Source organism: Aspergillus karnatakaensis (assembly GCF_047715665.1).
Source record: "Aspergillus karnatakaensis strain CBS 102800 unplaced genomic scaffold BJY04scaffold_25, whole genome shotgun sequence".
Classification (NCBI taxonomy): domain Eukaryota; kingdom Fungi; phylum Ascomycota; class Eurotiomycetes; order Eurotiales; family Aspergillaceae; genus Aspergillus; species Aspergillus karnatakaensis.
In genome coordinates, this window is record NW_027395737.1 from 324,161 (window position 1) to 349,957 (window position 25,797).

General features: G+C 50.8%; 7 protein-coding genes across 7 annotated transcripts; 4 read left to right on the forward strand and 3 right to left on the reverse strand.

Annotated features, from left to right (window-relative positions):
* On the forward strand, positions 1-7,393 carry BJY04DRAFT_207670 (uncharacterized protein; the record flags this gene model as incomplete). Its single annotated transcript, XM_073713884.1, has 7 exons — positions 1-50; positions 113-1,683; positions 2,739-3,208; positions 3,261-4,055; positions 5,216-5,826; positions 5,925-6,545; positions 6,601-7,393. 7 exons carry the CDS (start codon positions 1-3, stop codon positions 7,391-7,393), a joined length of 4,911 nt encoding a protein of 1,636 aa, XP_073571113.1.
* Positions 7,394-7,868: 475 nt separating this feature from the next.
* BJY04DRAFT_189569 (putative cysteine dioxygenase Cdo1) lies at positions 7,869-9,550 on the reverse strand. Its single transcript, XM_073711389.1, has 5 exons — positions 8,982-9,550; positions 8,754-8,825; positions 8,527-8,664; positions 8,424-8,481; positions 7,869-8,362 (listed from the first exon to the last, which is right to left on the reverse strand). The coding sequence occupies exons 1-5, from the start codon at positions 9,246-9,248 to the stop codon at positions 8,247-8,249; spliced, it is 651 nt and encodes a 216-aa protein (XP_073571114.1). The 5' UTR covers positions 9,249-9,550; the 3' UTR covers positions 7,869-8,246.
* Positions 9,551-9,616: 66 nt separating this feature from the next.
* On the forward strand, positions 9,617-11,626 carry BJY04DRAFT_63163 (GTP-binding protein RBG1). The gene is made up of 10 exons (XM_073720768.1): positions 9,617-9,865; positions 9,924-9,944; positions 10,000-10,042; positions 10,096-10,170; positions 10,223-10,259; positions 10,314-10,384; positions 10,448-10,785; positions 10,849-11,205; positions 11,265-11,385; positions 11,454-11,626. Exons 1-10 carry the CDS (start codon positions 9,845-9,847, stop codon positions 11,471-11,473), a joined length of 1,104 nt encoding a protein of 367 aa, XP_073571115.1. The 5' UTR covers positions 9,617-9,844; the 3' UTR covers positions 11,474-11,626.
* Positions 11,446-12,157, reverse strand: BJY04DRAFT_63201 (uncharacterized protein). Its single transcript, XM_073720770.1, has one exon. It carries the CDS (start codon positions 11,930-11,932, stop codon positions 11,480-11,482), a length of 453 nt encoding a protein of 150 aa, XP_073571116.1. The 5' UTR covers positions 11,933-12,157; the 3' UTR covers positions 11,446-11,479.
* A 4,306-nt stretch (positions 12,158-16,463) lies between these two features.
* On the forward strand, positions 16,464-16,843 carry BJY04DRAFT_63241 (uncharacterized protein). Its single transcript, XM_073720771.1, has one exon. The coding sequence runs from the start codon at positions 16,548-16,550 to the stop codon at positions 16,749-16,751; it is 204 nt and encodes a 67-aa protein (XP_073571117.1). The 5' UTR covers positions 16,464-16,547; the 3' UTR covers positions 16,752-16,843.
* A 924-nt stretch (positions 16,844-17,767) lies between these two features.
* Positions 17,768-18,521, forward strand: BJY04DRAFT_63257 (uncharacterized protein). Its single transcript, XM_073720772.1, has 2 exons — positions 17,768-18,312; positions 18,380-18,521. Exons 1-2 carry the CDS (start codon positions 17,883-17,885, stop codon positions 18,403-18,405), a joined length of 456 nt encoding a protein of 151 aa, XP_073571118.1. The 5' UTR covers positions 17,768-17,882; the 3' UTR covers positions 18,406-18,521.
* A 3,407-nt stretch (positions 18,522-21,928) lies between these two features.
* Positions 21,929-25,653, reverse strand: BJY04DRAFT_207674 (PXA domain-containing protein; the record flags this gene model as incomplete). Its single annotated transcript, XM_073713885.1, has 3 exons — positions 21,929-22,646; positions 24,252-24,975; positions 25,137-25,653. 3 exons carry the CDS (start codon positions 25,651-25,653, stop codon positions 21,929-21,931), a joined length of 1,959 nt encoding a protein of 652 aa, XP_073571119.1.
* Between the last annotated feature and the right edge of the window lie 144 nt (positions 25,654-25,797).

The following is a 25,797-nucleotide window of genomic DNA, read 5'->3' on the forward strand; positions in this document are numbered from 1 at the left end:
ATGATAGTCTTCTTATGTCCATCCATGCTGACATGCGATCTCACCGACTTGTGGGCTCAATCGTGACGGGCCTTCTAGTGTGTCTATCACTCCTCTTCCTTAAAACCTCTAGCTCCTCTTCCGATGATCGAAATGTCGCGCCACTCGCACAACCTACCCCCCAGTTCCCCCTTCAACAGCCGACTGATGCTTCAGCTGATCGTTCCATTCCACATTATTCAAGCGATGTCCACCCGATAGCCGCTCTCGTCCAAGATGCAGAGCAGCAATTCACCCAGCTACTGGACCGCCAGTCCAGGACGCTGGCAGATGCAGTGAAGGAGTACCGCCGGCGGTACAACATGCATCCCCCGCCGTACTTCGACAAATGGTTCAAGTTTGCTCAGTCAAGGGGCGTTGAACTCATTGACGAGTACGACACCATCTACCACTCACTACTGCCATTCTGGGCTCTTACGCCACAAACGATTCGCGCACGCGCCCGGGAGGCTCTTGGGTACGATAACTCTCTGTTCGGGGTTCTCATTAGAGACGGGACGGTGTCCTTGGCTGAAGGACTTGATGAGGAACATAAGTGGCAGCGCGAAGCTACGTTGGGCATGGTCAAGGACTTTGTCCAGTACTTGCCGGACATGGATCTGGCATTCAACGCACACGATGAGCCACGAGTAATTGTTCCCAGTGAGGATCTCCAGCGGCTAGTTGCGGTAGCCAAAGACCGCGCTATCCCGAAGGCTTTTGGGACGAAATCAGCTGTCAACGCATGGTCGGCTCGGTCCGATGACTTGAACAAAGGAGATCGCATCGACGAAGTTCGGATAACTCGGTTCAACAAGATATCCCATCAGCCCGCCTGGACTAGTTCGAGGATATCGTGTCCTGTTGATAGCCCTGTTCGCTCTCTCGACGAGAATGCGCCGGACGACACGACTAGGTATGCTCTTGGAGAGCTGGGCTTCATCCATAATACAACCGCGTTTACCGATGTGTGCAACACTCCTTCTCTACGGAATACATACGGGTTCTTCGATCGGCCGAACGTATTCGCAGTTGTCCAGGACTTATTTCCAGTTTTCTCACAAAGCAAAGTCTCCACCTTTCAGGATATCCTATACCCGAGCCCCTGGTATTGGGCGAAGAAGGTACCATATATGAAAGAGAAGGACTATTCCTGGGAGGAGAAGATCGACAAGTTATACTGGAGAGGGTCTACAACGGGCGGGTTCTCCAAAGGTGGTGGTTGGCGACGGCATCATCGACAGCTCATGGTCGGCAACATCAATGCTCTGGATACAGCCAGGACTATGGCTAGAAGCGCCGACGGCCAATGGGTAAATAAAGAGGTCAAACTCAGCAAGCATCATAACCTCTTTGATGTTCAGTTTACATCTGTCGGGCAATGTGACCGAAACGACTGCGCTGCACAGAAGGAGTTCTTCAATGTCACAGATCCAGTGGAGCAGCAAGAAGCTTGGGCTTATAAATATCTTGTTGATATTGACGGAAACGCTTTCAGCGGGCGGTATCATGCATTTCTTGAAAGTAACAGTTTGGTCTGTAAGGTTGCTTTGTTTCGCGAATGGCACGACGAGAGACTGAAACCTTGGCTTCATTACGTTCCATTGAGTCTGAAAGGCGACGAGTTCGTGGAGACCATGCGATACTTTACCTCTGATGAAGAGGGTAAGGTTGCGGCACCTCGCTTAGCCCAGCAAGGAAAGGATTGGGCGCAGAAGACATTACGCAACGAGGACATGGAAGTTTGGCTCTTTCGATTGCTATTGGAGTAAGTTCCTTTGCAGACTATCTAAAGCTTACTGTATGGTCACTAACAGGTCTGACAGGTATGGGCGTTTGGTTGATGATAACAGAGAAAATCTGGGATTTCACACGTGATATCAACTGTTGTACTATATTCATGACTCCTACATACCGTACGCCTTGATGGTTGTACAGCTTTACGACTTCATGCCACACAAATATATATGTCCCTACATTAAGCAGCCGTCTCCATAGGTCATGGCTATTCCACGTATGTAGCTCCAATAGTGGCTACTTACCAAGTGCTATACAGCAGGGTATATACACTGCTCCTATACGTGGGCTATGGTATTAGTGGCGAGAAAGCAAGTTCTGTTCGACCACAGCAGGGCTCCCTTGTACAACTTTGCTAAGATCTTTTCGCATCAGCATAATCGAACCTACCAGTCCTATCGGGCCTGCCGGGATGGTGGGGTTATCTTACACTTGAGAGCTCCAGCTCGGCGATGGTTCAGGATTGGAACTGAATCCCGTGCACGTGAGATCCCACAGGTATATATAGTCCTCCAATCCACACTCTTCGTCGGTTAGGCATCCTGCCATATTTTATTATATTTTTTCCACTTGTTTTAATCCAGTGACAAAGCCGTTCACAAATTACTGCCTACTGCCTCAAGTTTCTACCTACCTGGAAGACCCAGCACCGGGGTCCGACCTTCCATCCTCCTTTCCCCACCCAGACAATATGGCGTCCCTGCCAACCAGGGTGCTGAAATCCACCTTTGTGTTCAGCTATGGGCTATTTAGCATGATGGTATATGCATTCTTGGCAATCAAGAGTGGGCTGTTCTTCAAGAAGACAATCGAGAAAGAGGCCTTGGAGCTGCAGCTCGGTAAGCTGACTTCTACATCTCTCCCCGACAGCGACTACTAACTAGTATATGTTGGCGATGTTGAGTTGCTAACCCTCTCAACAGCCCACAACCGACTCTGGGATCTGTCAAAAAAGTGGACGGCATTCTCACACCAATTCCACACTCTCAAGAACGGTTTCAAATTTCATTACGTCTCCAACGAGACTGAGGCCACCACCACCGCGAAGAAGCCGTTGGTCATATTCATTCACGGTTTTCCCGACAGCTGGGCGATATGGCGTCATATCTTGAGGTCAGAGTCTCTCCAGGAGAATGCTACCTTGGTGGCTGTTGATTTGCCTGGTTATGGGGGCTCGGATGGCGTGGACAGGTATTCCGCAACCACAGTACTAGAAAGCCTCACCGAGTTCATTATCGCCATGCGGACGAGGTACGGTATTGACAACTCCTCCGGCTCTTATCAGCAGAGGGTGGTTGTCGTCTCTCACGACTGGGGATGCGTGCTCTCGTTACGGTTGGCCAGTGAGTCTCCAGAGCTGGCTGATAGATTCATTGTCTCAAATGGACCATTGGTATGTATCGTCCAGCAGGTGGCATTTTGCTAGACCCCACTGATGCGCATAGGTCCCCCTGGGTCTCTCGAACATCAGTCGTCGTCTGTCGTCCTCCTCGAAGATGCTAAAGTCTTTTCTGCGCTCTCCAATTCGCTCCCGTGCACTACTCTTTAATGCCATTAAAACAGTGAAACCTATCTTCCGCCAACTGTGGGCATCAGGATATATCTTCATCTTCCAGCTGCCTCCAATTCTTGTGGACTACCTCGGTAAAGGGGGGAATCAATCATTTCTCAAGGGAATCCACAAAATGTCTTACGGGAAGCAAGAGTTTTCTATTATCGACGCTGCAGACTGCATGGCAAGCTCGCTAGGCCCTACTATCGAAGAGGGAAAGACAGAGACTGCCAATGGCGAGAAGTATGCCGATTCCGCGATCTCTCCCCGAGCTATTTCGAAGTTCGTTGAGATGTGCAGCTACTACCGGGATGGTACTGCTTTTTCACGCTGGAGGAAATCTGTTGAGACGATTGCTAGTCTGCATGGCATTGCACAGGAAACCGGCATCGGCCGCACTAGCAGTGGCGCGGCAATATTCGATGACGGGCCGGCCGGAGCTCTCAAAGCCAGTACGACCATTGTTTGGGGCAAGAAGGACCGGGCGCTCAACGCGGAGCTATGCCTGGATGGCATTTCGGACTATCTTGGTCCGCGTAGCCAGGTTATTGAGCTTCCGGCTATTAGGCATTGGACTCCGCTGGAGCCGGGAGGGCGAGTGGCATTGACCAAAGTGATTAAGTGGGCTATAGGTGGTGAACGCGAGGATATTGGGGCAGTTTTCGCGGGCCATGATGATATAGCAAGGGTAACCATTAGCAAGTAGACGCGTGAAACTGAGATGGCGCGTCCTTTATTGCTCGCCCCCTGTTGAGATTCCTATAGCAACATCATTTGCGAACAGCATTGAGTTCAAAGGGTAGGTAGGTCAGTCCTTGATTTTCGTGTCACTTGAGTGGCGATTGTCGATAGAGAGCTCATGTATTTATGACCGAGCCAGGAGTTATCTAGCTATAGTTAGTCTTCCATGATTTTAGATGCTTGCTTACTGCCTCTTCTGCGACAATAGAGAGCTGCCAAAAGTCGATATTTCCGAGCTAGAGGCGAAAGCTCTGAAAGCAAATTAAATTGGTGGCACTGACCCCTGGCTGGTGCATATCCAGATGATTATTATTAGCTTGCAAAACATTGAGGTCATGCTAAAACCGGTTGTGTCAGCTTTGTCTTCCCGTCCTCTAACCAGCCCCCTTAGTTAGTCTCTGCCTTGTCTATCCCCCTTTCCTAAGAGATGAAGTCTCCCAGCTCTCGAAGACTCGGCTGGTGATGTCGCAGCGCAAATCCCACAGTGGATAAATAGCATTGACCTCACACTAATCAAGCTATTCCCTGTTGGTGGCGGGCGGGGTTGGCCAGGTCCGTCCCGTCATAACGCGACTCTCGTGAGGGGAAACAACCGCCCTCGTCCTCTGCAAATTGCTTCGTCACTCTCTCTTTTCTCGATCAGCTTGATTCAGATTCGGAGTCGCTGACTCCGTTTCCCTTCGTTCTTACTCTCATTCCCGCTCCCATTTCTCGGCCTTTCGGGGTGTTCACTGCCGTTAATCGCCTCCGGGATGGTTGCCCCAGAAGGTGCAGTTTATTGCACTGTAGGTCCCCACACCTAGAGCTTTAGGCCCATTGCAAGTGTTTAACCTGAAGACAGCTTCTCTTGAGCGATAACTACCTCCCTGGTAAATCAATGGTCGCTCAATCGCTCCCAATTCCGAATGCTAATCAACTTCCTCCGTTATAGGTGCGGTGGTCCTCGCGCATTCGTTGCGCGACAATGGCACCCAGGCCAAGCTGGTGGCTTTGTACACGCCAGACACATTGCAGCCCGCTACGATTAATGAGCTTAAGGTGCGCTTGATACACTTATATTCACACGGAGAGGGTGTATCTCAAACATCGCTAACTCGGTTTGTTCAGACAGTCTATGATGAGCTCATACCCGTGTATCGGATGACGAACCACACCCCGGCGAACCTTTGGCTTATGGAACGCCCGGACCTGATAGCCACATTCACCAAGATTGAGTTATGGAAGCAAATACAGTACAAGCGCATAGTGTACATTGATTGCGATGTGGTGTCAATCCGAGCCCCCGACGAGCTGCTAGAGTTGGATGTGGACTTCGCCGCTGCCCCTGATGTCGGCTGGCCCGACATCTTCAACAGCGGTGTAATGGTGCTGCGACCAAATCTGCAAGATTACTATGCGCTGAGAGCGCTAGCGGAACGAGGTATCAGCTTTGACGGGGCCGACCAGGGCTTGCTCAACATACACTTTCGAGACTGGCATCGGCTCAGCTTTACGTACAACTGCACGCCTAGTGCAAACTACCAATATATCCCGGCCTACAAGCATTTTCAAAGCACAATTAGCTTGATACACTTTATTGGATCCCAGAAACCTTGGAATATGCCGAGACAGGTGGCTCCTTTTGATTCGCCGTTCAATCAGTTGTTGGGGAGGTGGTGGACGATCTACGATCGACATTACCGCTCCGTTGCCATTGTGAGTTACGCAGCTTATGAATTGTGCTAGCACTTGGAGTTTGAAGTTACACCGTGAGCCTAATGCAAGATTAGGAAGAGATTCAGCCGACCAGTCATGAGACAACGCAAACGATCCCCAGTATAGTTGGGCCTGTACCCGACACCGTACATCCTCAACCACAGACGGAGAGGTCAGGGCAGCAGTATAGTGAACATATTGAACACGCGCCTTCTGGTCCGGCGTCAGAACCTTATCATCATCACCACCACGACCACCACCGGCAGCCTCGTTCTGAGTTTTCGAATTCGCAACCAGAGTACCATGCGCCGGCTGAAAGCTCACATGAGACCGCCCATATGTCTTATCCTCCTGAGTCAAGTAATGCCTCATTACCCTCAGAGCATGTCCATCATGCGCACGCAGAGCACCATAGCTGGCAGCCTGTTCAAGAGCCTATATACAGTGTGGTTCCGCAATATGTGCGTGGGGAAGAGCATGTAAGGGCTTATTTACAACAGCAGCCTTTACAAGATCACATTCGCCATCATACACAACCCCCCCAAGAGCACATTCATCATCAAATACAACCGCCTCATGAGCACCAGCCTAGTGTATCATCTGAGCCTCGTCCCTCTCAGCATCACGATCCTCACCCTGCACAGTCGCATGCGCCCGCTGAAATGCAAAGAGAACCATCGCCTCAACCGCCCCCTGAGGAGCAAATATTCGAAGCACCTAAGTCGGAATGGGATGCGTCGCGGTGAGTATATTTTGCTGGTGAAGTGTTCCTGTGTTAATGCTAACTCCTGTTCTAGTGAACCCCCTCCACTGGACTCAAAACCTGAAGGATATGCCTTGGAGACTAAAACTTACACAATGTCGGAAGACAAGCAACTGTTCCAACCTCCTGATTCCTACCCGGAGGCGCCAAAGAATATGTGGTATGAAGTGCCCGCCACGAAGCCGCAGCCGCAGAAAATTGCCCAGATCTTTCCCTGGGAAACAAGCGCGCCAAAGCCGACTCGAGTTTTCGCGCATAAGGAGAGACAAGTCGAGCCCGCGTCATCTCCCATCCCCTCTAGAGAAGAACCCAGGGAATCCCAATCCCCACAGCCAACATCCTGGACCTCCGAAATTGCGAGCCTACCCAGCGAATCATTCGACACCTACTCCCGCTCAAACGCTTGGGACGAAGTCCCTGAAATCCAGAAATACATTCAATCCATTCAACAAGCCCGCAAAGCCCGCGTTCAAGTTCTCTCAGGCGATTTTACAAACCAATCCACCACCTATCCCTTTTCAACACTCCCAGGCAACTTCAGCGGCCGCGGTACCCGCGTAACTGACTTCCCCACGGAATTCGAACGCCCTAGTCTCCCTGTTACCCCGGCTCCTATCCACCGCGGCCCAGCCCTAGGTAGCCCTGATGATTACACAACAGCCCAGCTCCCCGCAGCAGAGGGCGTTCCAAGCCAGGAGGACTGGGTGGGTCTCACGGTTGATGTGTTTTTGCACCTTCTTCGCGTGACGTACTTATATTGGGAATTTACAGAATCCTTCTCTTCGGCTCGAGGAGTTGCGGCGGCGCAGGACCGGCGTTTTGGGTGAGCGGGAGTTGGAATCGGAGCTGGATTGGGCACCAGACGCGTGTTCGCTTGTTGAACGGTTGGAGGGGGTCCTTGGTGACGACGGATCGCGTCATGGGAAAGCGAATTGGCAATGAGATAGGATGGGATGGCTGGGAAGGAATTTGCATATGCATTGTTTCGACATATTCTTTCTTTTCCGTTACTTTTCCTTCTTGAACTAACTATTGGTTGCACTGACTAACATCTTTTTGTACCTTTTGTGTTCCTTGCATTGGCATTGAACTGCATAAACATCAGCATGAGCATGAGCATGAGCATGAGCATGAGTGTGTCATGTATACTACTACTATTCTTATTTCTATTCGAGGCTTCTTTTCTTCTTCTATTTACCTACAATTTGTATGCATCATGTTCTGTCTATATTGATTGAGATTGCACGAGCACAGTCGGTTTATGTATATCTACGTTGCAGTCGTCAAAAGTCACGCGAGGCATTGGCTATCTAAAAAAATGGTATTTGTATTTTGGTATCCAGGCGCATGCAGAACAGGAACATTGTAGAGATGCAAGAACAATGCAGGCCAAAAGTCAGAGGCCAAAGAGGAAAATCAAGAGTAGAGATATGTGATGCTGAGGCCCTATGCTAGGTGGTTCCAAGCATCGTGCATAAAGATAGGCTCTAGAAGCGGGATGTTTAGAGATCGACGGGGTGGTATCTTGTTAGGTATAGAAAGCAGCCAAGGGTGCTTGGTATTCTTTACAGTTGTTATAGGGCAGGTACCTGGCGGATGAGCGAATAGAGGGTGAGATGGGGGAACATCGCCAGCAGAATGCAAACCCTTCACAAGGTCAAGGTGTTTGAGAGAGATAGTCTAGCATCGTTCGCCCCGGACCGAGTAGAAGTGCGATTGTTTGATGTGGCACGCTTTGCCGGATTTCTCGTCAAATACGGAGAACCCGTAGTTTGCGGCATTTGGTGGGGTATAAACTAAATAAGCCTGAGTGTGAGGTGTGAAGGTTGAGTATAAGATAGGGCAGATATCACGTACGATGTAGTGAGATGGCAACGTTATTTGGATCTGGATTGTGGATCTTGTGGAGGCCCAGCTGCGACATGTCAGCTATGGTTTGATGCCGAAGAGTTCACCGTACCTTGTCGGACATGTATGTGACTTGATTTTCGCCGTATGTAGTCACCTTCGTGACCTCAGGGGGTGATGATTGTCCGTGCTGCACCTTGTCTTGGTCTGGCCATGTATATAAGGTTTCCTGTAGTGTGCCTTTCAAAACCTAATGGAGACACGCGGGATGATGTTAGTCTGTGCATCAAAGTCCCTCTCGCCAGGACAGGAGGCTCGAAGATAAGGAAAAGATAGTACCTTCATAACGCAGTGCGCGTTTGCATGGTCATGAATAGCACTCCCCCGTCCAGGACTCCAAACAAGAATCAGCTAGGTCAAGGTCAGCATGTGAAGCTATACTCACTCCAATTGCCTCAACCCAATGCATGATTATAGACAATAATGGGCATGACAGCTTTAGTAGCAGGGGTAGCCCAAACAAAGATAGCAAGTGGCGGTGAGGTCGGGAGATCGGAGCAAGCTCACCAGGTTACTCTTTCCATTTCCTTCGTCGATCAGGTTCCGTGTGTAGGACTTGTTCGAATCTCCCAAAGCGAAAGGCAGCCAGTCTTCTTGATTTGAGGTGTAAAGCTCCATCAATCGCTGAATGTCCAAGGGGTCAACATCGTCAGAGTCTAGACCTGAGCTAGGACCGAGAGCTCTACTGAGGTCCTGGACGAGCTCTTCAAAGGCATTGCTTGGGGAGTTCCCGGAGTCTGAGGAGGAAGTTGAGCCGGACTTGAGGTACGGCATTTTGGCTTCCGAGCAGCTGTCTTTGAGCGGGACCAATTGACATATACCCAGAGAGCTCGTGATTCCTATCGGGTTATTGAATGCAGATAAAGATGTGGGAGAGGTTGAGATATAGATAATGATGGGGAAGAGGTCAGGGAGGAAATGAAGCGACTTCGGGTAGTTTTCAGGCTCCGGAGCAAGGACAATGGATGGAAGTCACACGGCCAGGGGGGTAGTAAGTAGTACGTAACAAGGTAAGTAGTAGTTAGTTATAGGGAGCTTGAGGCTTGAGCGAGCAATGCAGTCAATCAAATGATCTGCCACCACCGACGATAAGCGACCTGATAAGCCCTGTGCCTTGGCCCTTCAACTTCAAGTTTTTGATTACCCCCTCACCGCCTTGGCCAGGGCGGTCGGAGAAGGTGGCGGCGGGCCGGCCACAAATTCAAAGATTGATCTATTGTGAACTATCCCCGCCAAACATTATCATCATCATCATCCATCCTCCAACAGAGCATTCGCTCCTCCACGCGCTTCAGCGGCCAATCTGCTTTTCTCTGCATATCTTATATATTTCCCTTGACGAGGAGGTACTCTCGTAGCCACCCGCCAAAATGTCGACCACTGTGGAAAAGGTCGGATTTTCCATCCCTCTAACTCATGCACTGTACTGACTTTCATGGATAAATACAGATCAAGCAAGTCGAAGATGAGGTTTGCTTCCATTTGAGAACCTTCGCTCGGACCACTCCTATTGACCCAATTTCAGATGGCTCGGACGCAGAAGAACAAGGCGACGGCCTATCATCTGGGTAGGATTTAGCAGATTTTGCTGTACTGGTTCGGCGGCTGATAGGGTAAACAGGACAGCTGAAAGCAAAGCTTGCTAAACTGAAGCGCGAACTTTTGACCCCGTCCGGGGGTGGTGGTGGCGGCGGTGGTAAGTCCAGCTTTTCGATCCTGGTTGTCGGTTATACTGATTCTGTGTCTAGTGGGTTTCGATGTCGCTCGTACCGGTGTTGCCAGTGTGTATGTTTTCTTGTCGAATCCCGCAATCCGAGCTTGCTCCTGACTTTGCAACAGTGGTTTCATTGGGTTTCCCTCCGTTGGAAAGAGTACATTGATGAGCAAGTTAACAGGCCAGCACTCAGAAGGTACGCGCACATCAGGAAGCGAGCTTGCAACAGACAGATACTGACCGAATCGTCTCGCTGTAGCTGCGGCCTACGAGTTCACAACATTGACGACCGTTCCCGGACAAGTCCTATACAATGGTGCGAAGATTCAGATTCTGGACCTTCCTGGTATCATTCAAGGCGCCAAGGACGGCAAAGGTCGTGGTCGGCAAGTTATTGCTGTAGCCAAGACCTGTCATCTCATTTTCATCGTCCTCGACGTCAACAAGCCGCTGGTCGACAAGAAGGTCATTGAGAACGAACTGGAAGGATTCGGAATCAGAATCAACAAACAGCCCCCCAATATCACTTTTAAGAAGAAAGACAAGGGCGGCATTGCCATTACGAGTACTGTACCGCTCACCCATATCGACAACGACGTAAGCAATCTCCCTCCCCTAACTGCCATGAAATCCACTGACGCGACTTGCCCATTCAAACAGGAAATCAAGGCTGTTCTCAGCGAATACAAAATCCACAATGCGGATATCGCGATCCGATGCGATGCCACGGTGGATGATCTGATTGACATTCTGGAGGCTAAAAGTCGTGCATACATTCCCGTCGTTTACGCTTTGAACAAGATCGATGCCATCACCATTGAGGAGCTCGATCTCTTATACCGAATCCCCAATGCGGTCCCTATCAGTTCGGAGCACGGCTGGAACATTGATGAGCTTCTTGAAATGATGTGGGAAAAGCTCAACCTTCGGCGAGTGTACACCAAGCCCAAGGGCAAAGCCCCTGACTACACTGCCCCTGTTGTGCTCAGGTCAAATGCCTGCACAATTGAGGATTTCGTATGCTTCATTTTTGCCCCCTGGCTCGGATACTGCTTACTTGACTAACACTTGCTTAGTGTAACTCGATCCATCGAACAATCAAGGATCAGTTCAAGCAGGCCATTGTCTATGGCCGGTCCGTCAAACACCAGCCGCAGCGTGTCGGTCTTTCCCACGAGCTGGCTGATGAGGATATTGGTCCGTAGCGCCACCCCCTTATCTCTGAGGACCAATTGGAAATATCTGTGCTAATTGTGTAACTATAGTGACGATCATCAAGCGGTAACTGATATCAAAGGCACTTCAACTCCAAGGCGTTGGCCTGGACACAAGCAACCTGCAACGAATCGCGAAGAATCGCGTTGAGCAAGTTGAGCGAGCGACGTGCTGAGGCTATCTCGCTAAGGATTCTATATCCAGGAGTTCCAATCCTTGTGACGAGTCCCTGCGAGATCCGAGAGGGTTGATTGGAGGGGGTGATGTGCGCACGGGTAGCCAGCTGCCAAATGCCGCTTGGTCCCGCAAGATCACTAGCTAGCCTTGGGGTACCTGCACCACGGCCGAGTCTGCATTCCTCTGCTACCCGATGTGATGCGTAATCGACCCTCATCGCACATGTTTGTGCGATCAAGGACCGACAAGCTTGTTGGGCCTCAACACGGACGGCGAAACTACTCGAAAAGCGACAGTGTTTCTTGGTCGCAGTACAGAGTCCTGCCATCCCTTTTTTTTTTTTCTCTCTCATTTATTCTAGTTCAACGTTCGAGGCGCCTCTGGACCATGCAAAGAACCGAATATTCCGGAAGTCAAAGCAATGGAAGTTCTAGATTTCAACCCAGGATAGCTGAACCGAGTAGGGCCCTGTTAATGCTCCGATACCGTACTATCTCAGTACGCATCTTTGCCTCCGCTTTGGCCTCTGGTCGATGAAACAGAACAAATAAGAGCTCCTGGCAGTGCGACTTTCCGTTCACCAATGATGGTGAAGGCGATTAGGAATCGCTTGGCTGAAACCTTGAGAGCTACCGTAGACGAAGCACGATATAGGAGTGAACCGTAGCTCTGGCACAATGAGCTCTCGCAATTTCAGGTCCCATTAGATTTGACTCGAGCTTGTGAGAGGCAAACACAAAGACACATGCCCTCGTGCAGAACCGAGTTGCCCATGACCTTTGATTGTGCATTTCGCTCAGTTTCACGAGATCTTGACTGTGCAGCGCGCAGGCTGGGGGAAGAGCGAACTGTGAGAGCCCCTGGATTCAGGAGTCTGACCCCTGGGTTCCTTGAATGCGCAGTACTCCGTACATATGCACGACTGTGCCAGCGGGCTGGACTTAAATCTTTGCATTTTGTCCGGATTAGACTCTGAGGGAACATCTCGAGTTCCCTGCAAGGCTGCAACTCCGCCACGGTCCTGCAGATGGACAGGGTCCGGGGTACCTCCAGTAGACGAAATCAGAAGGGCTGCCTGCAGGAAATAATGGAACAATTCTGAACCTCTCATTCGCCCATGAATTGATTATTGCTTACCGTATTTACGGTAATAATCTATCGGGCTGCGAGGGGTCGTTATACCCCGTACTCATCGTCCCTGACTGTTGACATCGAGTTCAGATAGCGAACAAAGTACTCTGCTCACACGATTGATCGCAAAGGACCTTGTGTGTATGTGTGGGTGTCTGAATCTGGAACCTACGATTCAGATTCAGCACTTTAAGGTTACGATAATGATGACTTGCATTGAAACTGGAGTCGAGAGTTTGATCGCGGGATCGCATTCAAAGTACGGGCGGTTGTGCTAAGAGTCTAAGACTCTAAGAGCGCCGGTCTGCTGAACGAGTCAACAACCCCTCTTGCTGATTGATAAGTTTCTCCTAATCGTGATCGTCGTTACAAGGGCTGTTCGGATCATTTCCATCAGTCATGGCTCCTGCCGGCTCTGCTTCTTGACTCTTGTCGGCTTTCCAACCTATCAGCATCAACAGAAGTTATTTCAGCGCTTTGTTTCGTGCCCCAAGATTTGCAAAGATGGGCATTCAATTTGCAGAGTGAAGCCAGTGGCGACTAGCGGGGATTTTCACCCGACCCCGACGGATAAGCTGCTGTTTCTTGATGCAAGGGACACCTTTGCCGAGTGTGTCTCTCCTCGTTCCTGTTACTCTGCCCTAAGCGCCGAAATTTAGCCTTACACAGCCTCGACTGGTGCTCAATTTCTTTTCATGGATCACATTCTTGTGTGATCGATCCAAGGACGGAGTATCTATCGCTCGTTGACGGCCGGGCAGATACCCTCCACGGCTTTGGGCACCTAATGCTATATGTTAGGTACCAAAGCAGATACGTACTCCGGGTGCACTTACTCGAAGCAATATCGAACGTGCTTCGCTATTGCTTACGATCCTGGTACCGCGGGAACATCGCTTGTTTCTTCTTGCTGAATCCTCCATCTTATGCTTGGCTTGGATTTTGCGGATCCTTCGGTCCAGCCACACCAGCTTCGCATCTGGTTGCCTGGTTGCGAAAGTGCGAGTCTGACAGATTGACAATATTATTAATGCATAATGGACAATGGACCGGTAAAAGAACAGAAAGGACCATGGATATATCTTCCTTGATCTGCCATCAGTATTGTTCAACTTCGGCACCCGAAGCTGAAGAATTTCTGATACGTCTCAAAAATTCCTCGAGTTGTCTCTGCCGCCAGATCTCGGCCTGAGCCATTGTCATACCATAGCTGCAGCGAATAATCCATATCTAGTCGCCTGATGTCACGAATGCGCGATCCCTTCAGGATTCAAAGGCGAGATCGGGCTTGACTAGTTTTCTTAGCACTGGCCTAGCATTCTCGTGGAGGCACGATGACGAAAACGCAGCCCCGCCCCACGATGGTCTCGCCGAGTCGCTCCAGGTTGTCTGGATAAGGATTTTCTGGCAATGGCTGGGGTGCACCTTGCCTTGGCGCTTTTTCGATATCAAGGATGTCATATTGGCATATTACTCTATAATCACAACAAGATGCCCTCTAACTTGCTGCCATGGCGTGGTACCTGGCAGGGCTACCTATTCTTGGAGATATATCCGATAAGGCGAACATCGCGTTCGGCACTACTACTGACGATGAATGAAAATTTCGTTCGCTTCGACCTTAGCTTCCATCCTTTCCAAGGTTCTCTCTTACCTTGCCAGGTTCCGACTGGCTGAAACTCCTCGATGCAGGCCGCTACCTTGAATGCCCTTTCTTGTATCCAGATTCCGTGGAGTCATGCCTTTGAAACCTGGACTGAAGCTCCCGATTCACAATCGCCTTCTCCTGTTGTGGAAGTGATAAACTGCTCTAGATCATGAGGCTTCCTTGACCTTGAAGCCTTCCGCTCCACAAAGACGGGGTATCTTCAGGCCGGTGGCTCTCGATGTACTCCGCAGTGCCACACGTCCTTCTGACTCAGTCCGACTGTCCGATTGATCTGAACAACTGGAGACAGTATTCACTATTCAGCCGCCAGGGACCCAGAAAAATGACCCAATATGACCCAGGGTCCTTCCTAAGAAGGTAATTCTTATCCAGACTTACCGGATGGAGAGCGGAAGCCACATTTAGCACTGCCATTATTAAGACAGGGTATCACAGACAATATCCATCGATATCGGACTTGGCTGACAGCCCTCGTGGTAAGCCAATTGTGCAGTTCAGCTTACATGATTGGAGCGCGGCATGATCACGTTTCTCTGTGGACCTTGATGTTTACTGTACCTAGTTAAGACGAATTGCAGCTCCTGCACACCCTAGTGGCTGCGTTCGCAAGCCCCAGTAAGGCTGTCCACGCCACTGATACATCAACTTGATCCGAGATCGAGCTCCTGCCGTCCACCCACCCGCACAGTGCCTGCTAACACTAACAGTGTTCGCATCGGGATGGGGTGAGCTTCTGTTCATCCCTTGAAACCAGACACGTAAAATGGGCCGACGAATAGGACACACGCTCGAGTCAGGTTCCTGAAAGGCTGCTGGAAAACCCGGAGTTAAATACACGCCATGCAATACGTACTTACAAATCCAGTTATCCACTGAAGCTGCAAATCTTTCGAAATTTGCTTTCAATAAGATTTGCAGAGCTTAGACTGGCGGCCCGGAGTGGACCGCTGCGGGCCTTGTGGAGCGTGGGGTCCTAGCTCCTTCTCTCTCTCGAGTCGAGTCTCAATTGAACTCGCTCGAGTCTCTCCTCTCCCTCTTAGCCTCGATGACTTTGGAGGTTGTTGAAGGCTCATGCTACTACCGAAGGAACCATGCTCCCTGCCTGCGCTCTGATAGGCCGAGCTGTTCTTCCAATCCTTGCTCAGCCTTCGTTACGAATAATAAATTGAAATCACTCCAGGCTCTCTGATTCGTGTCTGAGACTTTGGCGTTTTCTCGAGAGAAAGTACGGCCGATGCAGATCAGGCTTGCTTCCTCACTGGACTCTCCTACCAAGTTATCAAGTTGAGTCGTGCTAAACCAGAATGGGTGCTTGGTAGGAGGATTCGCGAACGAGCTCCTTCCGCTCCTATCGGTTTGTTGTCTACTGTAAGTAAGGTGATTTTCTCATAGCCCAGGTGGATAGTCTATCTTCTCCTCCCTCATCGTGCAAAATCCCACACAAGCTCGAGCTTCGATTTGTCGATGATCGGCAAATAAGGCCCTCGTTCGTATCTTTCCCGTCAGGATCCTGATAAAGATCGACTACGCCGGTCCTTTTCTTCATCGCCGCCTCAAGGGCCGTTTTCTGCTGGAGAGACGGATTTTCCGCCGCCCCTTCTCCGAGCTGCGACCTTCACATGTGCACAGCACTCCTGAAAGTTCTGATTAACAAGCTCGCCATTGAGAACGACCTATGACACCGTCATAACGAAGCAATCGTACTGAACGAGCCCCTTTTTAGAAATCACGGGGGCTCATGGTTGCCATGGTCATGGACTCCAGACCAACGATGAATCCGTTTAGAATTGTATAATCATCCGGCTTTCCTTGAAGTATGTCATGCGGGCCTTTAAGTTCACCGGTTTTCTCACGATCCGCGCCCCCCGTCCGTCAGAACCTCCAAGGTGAGCCTTGGCCTTTAGCAGAGTCCTTCAAGGGAACGGTATCCGGGATCTCAGCGAGTCAAGAGGCACGATTTCTCGACGATGGACGATCCTCTCTACAAATTCAGTGTTGATCTTCGAGCCTGATGGGTGGAGTTACACGTCGAGGGATCGTGTCATACAGGCCCCAAGAGCTTAGGTAAGTAAGGCAGCTGGATGCGGGAAATGCGCAAAGAAAGAAAAACAAACAAACAAATGAGAAGCAAAGAAGAACAAGAGAGTTGAGGAGATGAGAAAGGAGGATGAGGGGGTGGGAGAATTGCATTATGACCAAGTCCGGATGGCTTTTTTCCCTCAACTCACTGGCCTCTTGCTTGCGTCTTCCTCTTTGTTCGGTTTGGCCCTTCAACCTTGACCGGGGCTCCACTTGGATCGATGGTGAGAGGAAAGTTCCGCGTGTGGTTCTCGCCTTGTCCTCGAGTCAAGAAGCCGGCCTCCATCGATGAAGACCTCCAGTGTAACACTCGGCGGAGTCGAGGGAAATCAGAATCCTCAAGTCATCTCTCGTCCCTCATGGTTAGGCTTCAGGGACAAGTGCCCATTCTGGACACATGGCGTACGATACAGTGACAAGATGGGGTACAGAGCATGACGAGGGCTGGGGTACTGGTATGGTATGAGGCCCTAAAATGAGATCCCTGCTCTTCAATCTAGCTGTCCGCCAATCGATGGTCGTTCCCCCACTATTCTCGCTGCAGAGGATTTCGCTCTGGCCAATTGCGCTGCCGAAATGCTGTTTTTCGATCCTGTTCGCTATCTGGACTGCCGTCGTAATTTTACTCTTTCTCTCTCTCTCTCTGTCTCTGTCTCTCTCTACTTAGAGATGTCGAGTAGTCTGTGGAATTCCAGCCCTGGCCATCCTTTAAATTAAACCAGAATGATATGTATAAAAAAAATAAGAATAAAAAAACATTTCCTTTTGCAGGACCGGGGTAGGACGAAAAGAGGTACCACCTTCCTACTACTACTTACTCCTCCTCCTCCACCACCACCACAGTGGCCGAGCCGTATACTACTAGAGAGAGACAGCTTCCTTCTCCGCCTGTCCTGCCTTCTCTCCCTCTCTCTTCTTCTTCTTCTTCTGCTACGGAGTACTGCTGCTGCTTGTTCCTTTCTTTATTTTTTTTTCCGATCGACCCTGTGCCTGCGCCCTGGCCTCAATCCATTTTTAAACTCGGTCCATGCCTCGCGCGCGCATCCACATCGACATCCACCACATCTTCCTCTTTTCTGCTCGCTTCGCTGCACACAGGCAATCTTGTATGCATAAACATCGTCGCGGGATCGCTTCACTGCTCAATGTTGAATATGCATCATCTGCTTGGTCTTTCCCAGTCTTGGCTCTAGACTGACTGTCCTGCTCATCTCCTGCTTTTACCGGCCTTCCCTCTTTGCTTTTTTTTTCTCTTCTTCTCGCGACCCATTCTCTGCCCCGTCCCTCCACACCTCGCCTCCTCATCTCGACGGCGTTGCAGCTTATAGTGGGCGCTCTCCCTGCCGCCGACCATCCGCCCCTGCTCCAGTCTCTCTCGGCGCTTCATACCTCGCACTGTACCCCCCTCCAAGACACTGTCGCCATGGACACAGAGACTCCTCACTCACAGGAAAATGGCTTTGCACAGTCTCCCTGGGCAGACATGGGCTCATTCAATCCTCCTCAGCACTCGCCGCCAATGGAGTACCACGGATTTGGATATGGAGTCGTGCCATTAGACCCTTCGTACGGTGTCACCATTCCACCACCTTATGCACCGCTACCGATGACTGTGCCTTCTAACGCCTGGCCGAGCATGCTTACTCCCACGACTCAATCGCCCTTTCAACCGGAGCTCCCACCAGGTCCAATTCCAATCGCCCCGTCTATATCCCCAGTCGCCCCAATTCCGCCATCTAGGAAATCATCTACGAGTAGCTCAACCCCACGCCGAACGCTCACTGATGAGGACCGTCGGCGGATGTGTCTCTATCATGAAGAGAACAAGACCGCCAAGCAGACTGATATTGGAGGTACGTCTAAGCTTCACTAATGTGTCCAATATTTGGCAAACTATTTAGGCTAACGGGCGATGGGCAGCCCTCTTTGGCGTTGAACGAAGGTAAGATGAACTCTGCAAGGGCTTCGCTGCCTGGTACACTAAGATAAGGCCCTCTAACCTCTTCTAAAGCACTGTCTCGAAAGTCCTACGACAGAAGGATAAGTATCTCAACTCTGAAGAAGGAAGTCGGTCCCCCATCAAACGCGCCACCAGAGGCCGAGTTCCTGATATCGAAAAAGCCCTATCCAACTGGGTGAGGAACTATCAACGAGGTGGACATGGCCTGACTGATGAAATGATCAGGGAGAAGGCTCTCTTCTTTGCTAGCACCTGTGGCAGCCCTGATGGAAAGGAAAGGGTTCTCAGCAACAGCTGGCTGGAAAAATTCAAGCATAAGAATGGCTTGCTCGGCGCAAAATCTCGAAAGGGCTCCTTTGGGACAAAGAGTGATTCCGAGAGCCCTACTGGGTTGAGCATCAACTCGGCTCTGGCATCTGCTGTGCACTCCCCTACGGTGCTTTCCCCTATCTCGCCTACTGGCTTTGCTTCGCCTTCACTACTATCTCCTGCTCAGAGCCACGAGAACATCAGAGGGAGCATTTCCATTGCTCCTAAGGACCTTGGCATTGACTTTCAACATGCTCACTCTAAGAGTACGATTTCGCTCGACACGACCTCTTCTTTCTCTCCGACGTCTACCCTGGTCACTGACAGCCCATTCACCCCTCTGAGCCAGTCCCGCATTTCTCCCACCGAGGGCAATTCTAGCAGGCCACGGAGCCAGACTTTTCCTCTCGGCAATGCTGATCCTATCTCTATGCACGCGGACGAGCCCTCTGAGCCTACGTCAGCTATGCGAGGGCTTCTGCCAGCTGCAATGGAGGGGCCTTCTCTTGAAAAGGAACAAGACCAAAAGATTGCACTCAACATCGACACCTCTCCTGCGACAATCAAACGAAATCGCAGCAACCCTGACATCCGCGCAAAAACCATATATCCTCCGTCCTATCCAAGCACCACTTCCGCTTCTCCCGTTGGCTCCCCAGGGTCCCCGACCCAAGACGAAGCTCGCAAGGCGTTGGAGTTGGTGATGAGCTATTTCCAACATCAAACAGCCGGACTAGGTGCCGACGAATACGTCACTATTGGTAAACTGATGGAGAGACTGAAGCTTGCACAGAGTCAACAACTTCCCACGCTCCCCGGTGGGCTCACTCGGATCGACGAGCTTGACGACGTGCCTCATCTCACCAAGAAACGAAGCATCCACAACTTCGGTTAATACAACATAAGACTCATTAGTCACGAGCAACTATCTGATCCTTTCCATATTTTTACTGTCATATGCGATCTCCTTTCTTTCTCAGTCCTCGGGGTGGCTGTTGTCGATCATTTTCTGCAATGCATTTTGGCTTCATTGATTCCCTGTTTCATTAAACACCTGCGCACATTGTTGGATACTGGGCAAAACTGGATGATAAAGATACTTACGAGGGCGACCTCACTTTGATATACGATACTGATTACACGGAGGATAGAGGACTACTACAATCCTGCTACCACTGATGGAAAGACGCATGGGCGGATATATTGGCATTTTGTTAATTGCTTGTTCTTGTCTTTCTTCTTCTGATTATTGTTTCTGTCTACTTTCCTTCAGCACTCTCTCTTGATGCATCTTGAACACCCACACTTCGGTTCTGTTCTGCTTCCTCGCACATGCTTCGCATTGATTGCATGCCTAATCCATCTACATAAGTCCGCTCGCGCGACCTGATCTGTATTCGATTCCCCCTATCTCTGTTTCTATACCTTGTTTCGTTCACCACATTCCTTCTCATATCACCCCTTTATATTATACTATAGTACACAGGTACCATTACATTTGTCTATCTACCTATCTATCTATACTTATCCCATTGGCCTCTAGCAAGAGAGTCCAAGAAACGGGACTTTTTATATTTTCTTTTCTTTTTTCTCAACGAAAGGAGGTGCATAATTAGGTACTTCGTACCTTAGTAGAGCCTGACTAAGGACGTGCCTACCCAAGCCCCCTCACCACACCGCAATTTTTGCGTCATATTATTCCATTCATGGCTGTTCAACTTCGCTCTCTCCTTCCAGTTCGTTTCCCAACATGATTTTGTCTATCTTCATGTACATGTACCCAACCCGGAAGTTACAAGCAGAAAAAGCTACCTCCCCGTCCACCTTGACACATAGCCTGGTCAGGTACCTTGTGCTCTGTGGTACATTTGGCAAGGCTCTCTGTTTGTAGCGGTACTCTGTACGTCCCTTGTACCTCCTGCATGGTACATACAGTACAGCCCAGGTGCAGCGACACAGCATGGAGCTCAGCCTTCGCCCCTCGGACCTCGCAGTTGCATTTGTAGTTGCACCATGCACGTAGCCCTCTAGCTTATTTACCCATGATCCATCTGCAGTTCACTTCAAAGTTCAGACGAACAGGTACAAACTACTACCGTACGGAGTACCTCCGCACTCCTTCCCAACCCCAACCCCATGCCCATCTGCATCTGCATCTGCATTCCTCTCATGACTCTCGGCCGTAACCTTACCGCACACAACACACACTTTCAACTCAATCAGATTATGATCACAGACCAAACTGCCTCATCTCATTCCATCCCATCCCAGCTTCCAGAAAACCCATCTCCCATTCCCGGTTCCACCACTCCTGTCAGCGGCGTGGCGCACCACTCCCAAACTTAATCCCGTTTGCTTTTTGCCTCTCCCGGCCTCCGGTAAGTAGTAGCCAGTAAGTGGTAAATTATAGCTACGCCGCAGCCGCAGCGGCAGGTGCCGGTTCTTTGTTCTTTCCTTGTTCTCGAGCTCAGCTCAGCCTAGCTCTCAAATAGGTAGGTTTACCCCGGTCGGCTCTCAATGGTCTGTTCGTTTGGCCTGCGGATCTAGTACTTTGGCTGGCTGCGTGCTGATCTTTGTCTGTGCTGCGCCTAGTCTGTGTGGTGATTCGAGGGCCGGATAAACGGGTAGCGCGGATGGCAGATGGCAGATGAGATGGGCGATCTTATCGGGTCGGTTCGTGGGTTGGCGTGTGGACTGCAGTGCGGAGTAGGCGACCTCGAGCATGCTGGATTAACCTTTACGGTAGGTGAGCCTTGTCTGGATGGGGGGGGGGATGGGGGATCCGGAGAATAGGAGGCTGGAGCTCACTGCTCAACCTGCTGCTGTCAGTTGGATGGATGGTTGCATGCATGCATGTACTGCGCACAGTCTGCAGATGGGTTGATGATGAGCGGGGGCCCGTGCTTCATTCTTTCTTTGTTCATCCTTCTTTATTCTTCCTTCCAACTTCCAGGTTCCTTCTCGCTTCCGTGCCGAAGTCGAAGGAGGGGAAGGAAGCTGAGAGCTGACCTTTGAGTTGGAGCTGGAGCTGACAGCTGTGAGTGATGTGCAGGAGACAAAGAGAGGGAGCATTAGACTTCATTAGTATTACTACATTATGTATGTATGTATGTATGTATATATGTACAGAGACTCAAAAAGCAAGAGCGTTCTACGCTGTACACGGTACACCGCTGGAGGTGATATATCTGGAACTAGACTCAGGGAGTGGGTATGAAAACGCCTCTGTCCTCTAGCAGCTCGGCAATGCTATGGTCCGATAGCTCGGGAAGAAGTTTAGCCAGCACAGTCTCAACGATAGAGAATATCAGATGCTTGTTGCAGTATTCATCTGCGAAGAGATCGAGGATGTCGTTCTCGAGGGTCGAGACCAGTAGCGACTCCTCGGCGTCACCGTCTATCAACGCGCTACTGTTTGATGGCTGTGCTTCCAAAGGATACCTGTCTCGTCTAGCGCCAGATTCGGCCTCAACTTGGCTCGGAGATTGATCCGGAGATGGACCGGGGAAAGAATTACTCCCAGGGCCAGTTGCTGCTGGAATACCAAGCAGCTGGCGTGCGATTGGACGAGGTATCAGGGATAGGATGGCGATTGCGCATTTTCGCCTTATCGAGGCGATTTCAGCGGGTGAGGGACGACTCTGCGGATCCGGCGACAACGCCGTCGCTATAGGAGCTGGTGTTATTGCATTGCCGCCAGAAGCGGCAGTCGTCTGCGCATCATCGATGGCTGGCAGTTGCCCTTCTCCTAGGGATGGCAGAGTTGGTGTTGGCGTCGACGTCAGCACCTCAATGCGACTGCTCGCTTCAGGTTTTGGGCGAGAGTTGTGTGGAAAAAGCGCCTCTCGCGATGCACGTAGAAGATTGGGTAACAAAGTGGGGGTCAAGACATACTCCTCGATATTTTCGCGGAGGAACCTAGTGGAGCAGCGAGGGTCAGTAAGAGTCTCTTTTCTTGGCTGTGCCTCGCGAGCGATGTCAAGAATAGAAAGAAGTAAGCAGCTAGCACGGTCAAGAGAGCCGAACGAGAGGACAAAAGAGCAAGCGATATGCGTGGACTGTGGTTCATGGCACGGCCACTGTTAGGTGCCTGTCTAATTGCAGGGATACTATTTCCTTCGCCATCCTCTGTCCGTTTTGAGCAGTGTGGTAAGATGAATAGGCATCAAGGAAGTATCAGCATTCGATAGGCGAGAGCAAGCAGGATCTGCCTGATGAGAGAAAATCGAGAAGCTTGGGCCAGATTCTGGTACGACTGCAAAAGCCCCTCAATCTGGAGAGGTTAACGACGAATCTCGAAGCTCATATTGAGAAGGCTTTTCTTCGGCGCGTACAGCTTCAATCAGAGAGAGCCCCCGAGCGGACCCCGGTTTTAGCGGAACATCATAGGCTTATTCGTAGGTCCGAACACGGTAAGAGCCATGGAACCCTCCTCGGCTGCAGGTCAATTTTGAAAATTCATCGGCGAGGAATTTCGCTGGTTGGTTCGAAAAGGCAGAAATGCAAGCAAAACGGGCTGGCCTAGTGGTCCTCATGCGAAGTCTCCAAGGCTAAGAGTTGACCATTTCCTTATGGGGTATCGCCGTAGGTGTCCGTGACTCTGATGTCAAAGTCCCTAGCAGATTCTTTGAGCAGCAGGGAACAATCGTGCCCCGCCACCTCATGATCTGCAAGAATGGAGGGTGCCTTTCAGTTTTGCCTTTCTTTGTTGGTGAGATTGGGCGAACTGGCAGCGGTGATTCTTCAGAGCGGAGATGGACAGCAACGACTCCAGCACGGGACGGAAAGGGCCGGGCCTGCCCAAATCTCCTGAGCAACCACAAACAACACGAAGCCCAGGGCGAAAAAACGTCTAAATCTGAGTTTTGTCGTTGCGAGACAAGGCCAATCGGCGAGCAGGGTGAGATGCCATTCTGGTTCCCTCGAAAGAGTAATGGTCTGGACGAGTGGCGGCCATAATATTGCGGCACAAACAGAGCTCGAGGCCACGCACGAAATGAGAAATGATCCCGAAGAATCGCCAGGGGGTCTGTCAGGGAACCCCCTCCTGTATCGTATGGATGATACCGCCAGACGTATCTGACGGTAATTTGCGGTCGTACGTTGTCACGGCCGATACCACAGCGCACGGACGAATGAGCGTCGATTTCTGCAGATTGCGAAGGATGCGCAATGCATCCACCAGCAGATCAAGTGATCGATGCAGCATGCGAGCAATGTAAATCCACTGCATTGACGTCCCGCCAGCCTTTAACCCTCTTTCAATGACTCGCTTGAAACAGCCGGACTGAGAAAGCACTTGCCAGCGCCATTCGTAGATCATCGTTCGGTGATCAATCCATACACGACCTGCTCCACAAGCCATTTGCTCACAGTGATCCTTTGGTCTTGAGTTTTTCCGATTCCTTCGTCATGACAGGTCCGGGCCATGTGGACAGGCCCGTGATACAATGTGCGACAGTATGTGAGGGGCAGCAGGGGCAAACAAGTTCGGAATTCCAAATCATAAGAAGAGCGACTCACCTATCAAGAACACTGCCACTGTCTGCTACCCGTCCTGGACCCGCCAGAATCAAATACTGGAAGAGGGCTAACAGTCCTCCAAGCCATGGCATCCGCCGCGGTATATCCAGCAACTGAGACAGCATGCCGTAAACTCGATAATCAAGCACCGGTCGTTTTGGTTTGTGACCATACTTGATGGCTAGCCCGTCCACGGGGCTGCCTGGAGGATTTGAGCGTGAAGTTAAAATCACCGGGGGTGTAGACGCAATTCGAAACAGTCCCGCTACCACAAAACGTAGAGCCACATATGCCCAAAAGGCGTACTGGAGGATGTGCCATATCCAGTGGGATGCTTGTGATTGGGTAGTATCAGGCGAATCATCATCACTGCCGTCCTTCGTCGAAAGAAGACCAAATTGCTGCAGTCGGGTTGGGCGCGAATCCTCCGTCTTTGCTGCAGCATCTTCAAGCTTGCCCTTGTTTCGCGAGAACACTTCCAGCAACTTTGTTGTGCTTTCCCAGAGAAACCAGCCTTCGCACACCCTGCCACTTACTTCATTCCCCAGAATGAGGTCGGATAAGATGTCATTCACCAAGGTCCGCAGACAAGCATTCCCCACATCCTCGGTCGGAAGAAGAACAGCCAAAACGCCGTTGACCAACAATCGCCGATAGACGGCTTCGTTGTCCCGCTGCTGGGAGACAGTTGTTACATCAAATGGATCCGGGACTGGTGAGAAGGCTGGATGCGGGCTCAGGGCGTGATAAATCTCGCGAGATGAAGGTGAAAGCCCCGACGATGTAGACTGCTCTTTGGCCAGTCGGTACGCTGATTCGCGCAAAAGTCATGTTAGCGAGCCTTCTTTACTTTCTGAATGTGGCAGTACCGCGGCCAGAACTCACAGGCTATATGCGCCTCTACAAGGGCGGGGATATCGTCCAGAGCCAGCTGTGCGATATCAGTCTCCCGCAACCTTTGTTCAAGAGCCCGAGTGGAGTGCGCGATGACCAGGAGGATCTCATTGATAAGAGCCTGATCAGACGTAATCTTCGAATACCACGGCGAAATAAACTCTTTAATTATAATGGCGATGAAAGCGTAGAGCTGGCGGTCCACGTCGTTGGAGCTCGTAAGCGGGGGTAACAGCTCTTCCGGGGCATATGGGGAAGTGGCACCGCCATAACTTCCGGACTGAGGGCAAAGCACGCGTCGGATTAGTGCGATTGTGGCCTTGTCGCTAGTTCCATTCCCCGACTCTTCCCGGCTTGTATTCTTGAGTTGCTGCGGCCGTGAGAGCTGCGCGGAGGCTGTGGTGGTCGGGGAAGCTGGAACAGCCGTTGACTTGGAGCTGGATATAGTCGGGCCCGCCTTGAGCTGCGAGAAGGGTTGAAGGCCCGAAGGAACAGGATCGGTGGTCATTTCATCGCAGTGAGGACGCAGAGTACGCTAGAATCAACCAAGCAGCAGCACAATCGGCAGGTTTGGCATAGCATGAGGGAGTATCTCCAGTCAACTCTTCAAGGCGCGCGACGATGGAACGTCACTTCAGCTCCTAGAAAGGAA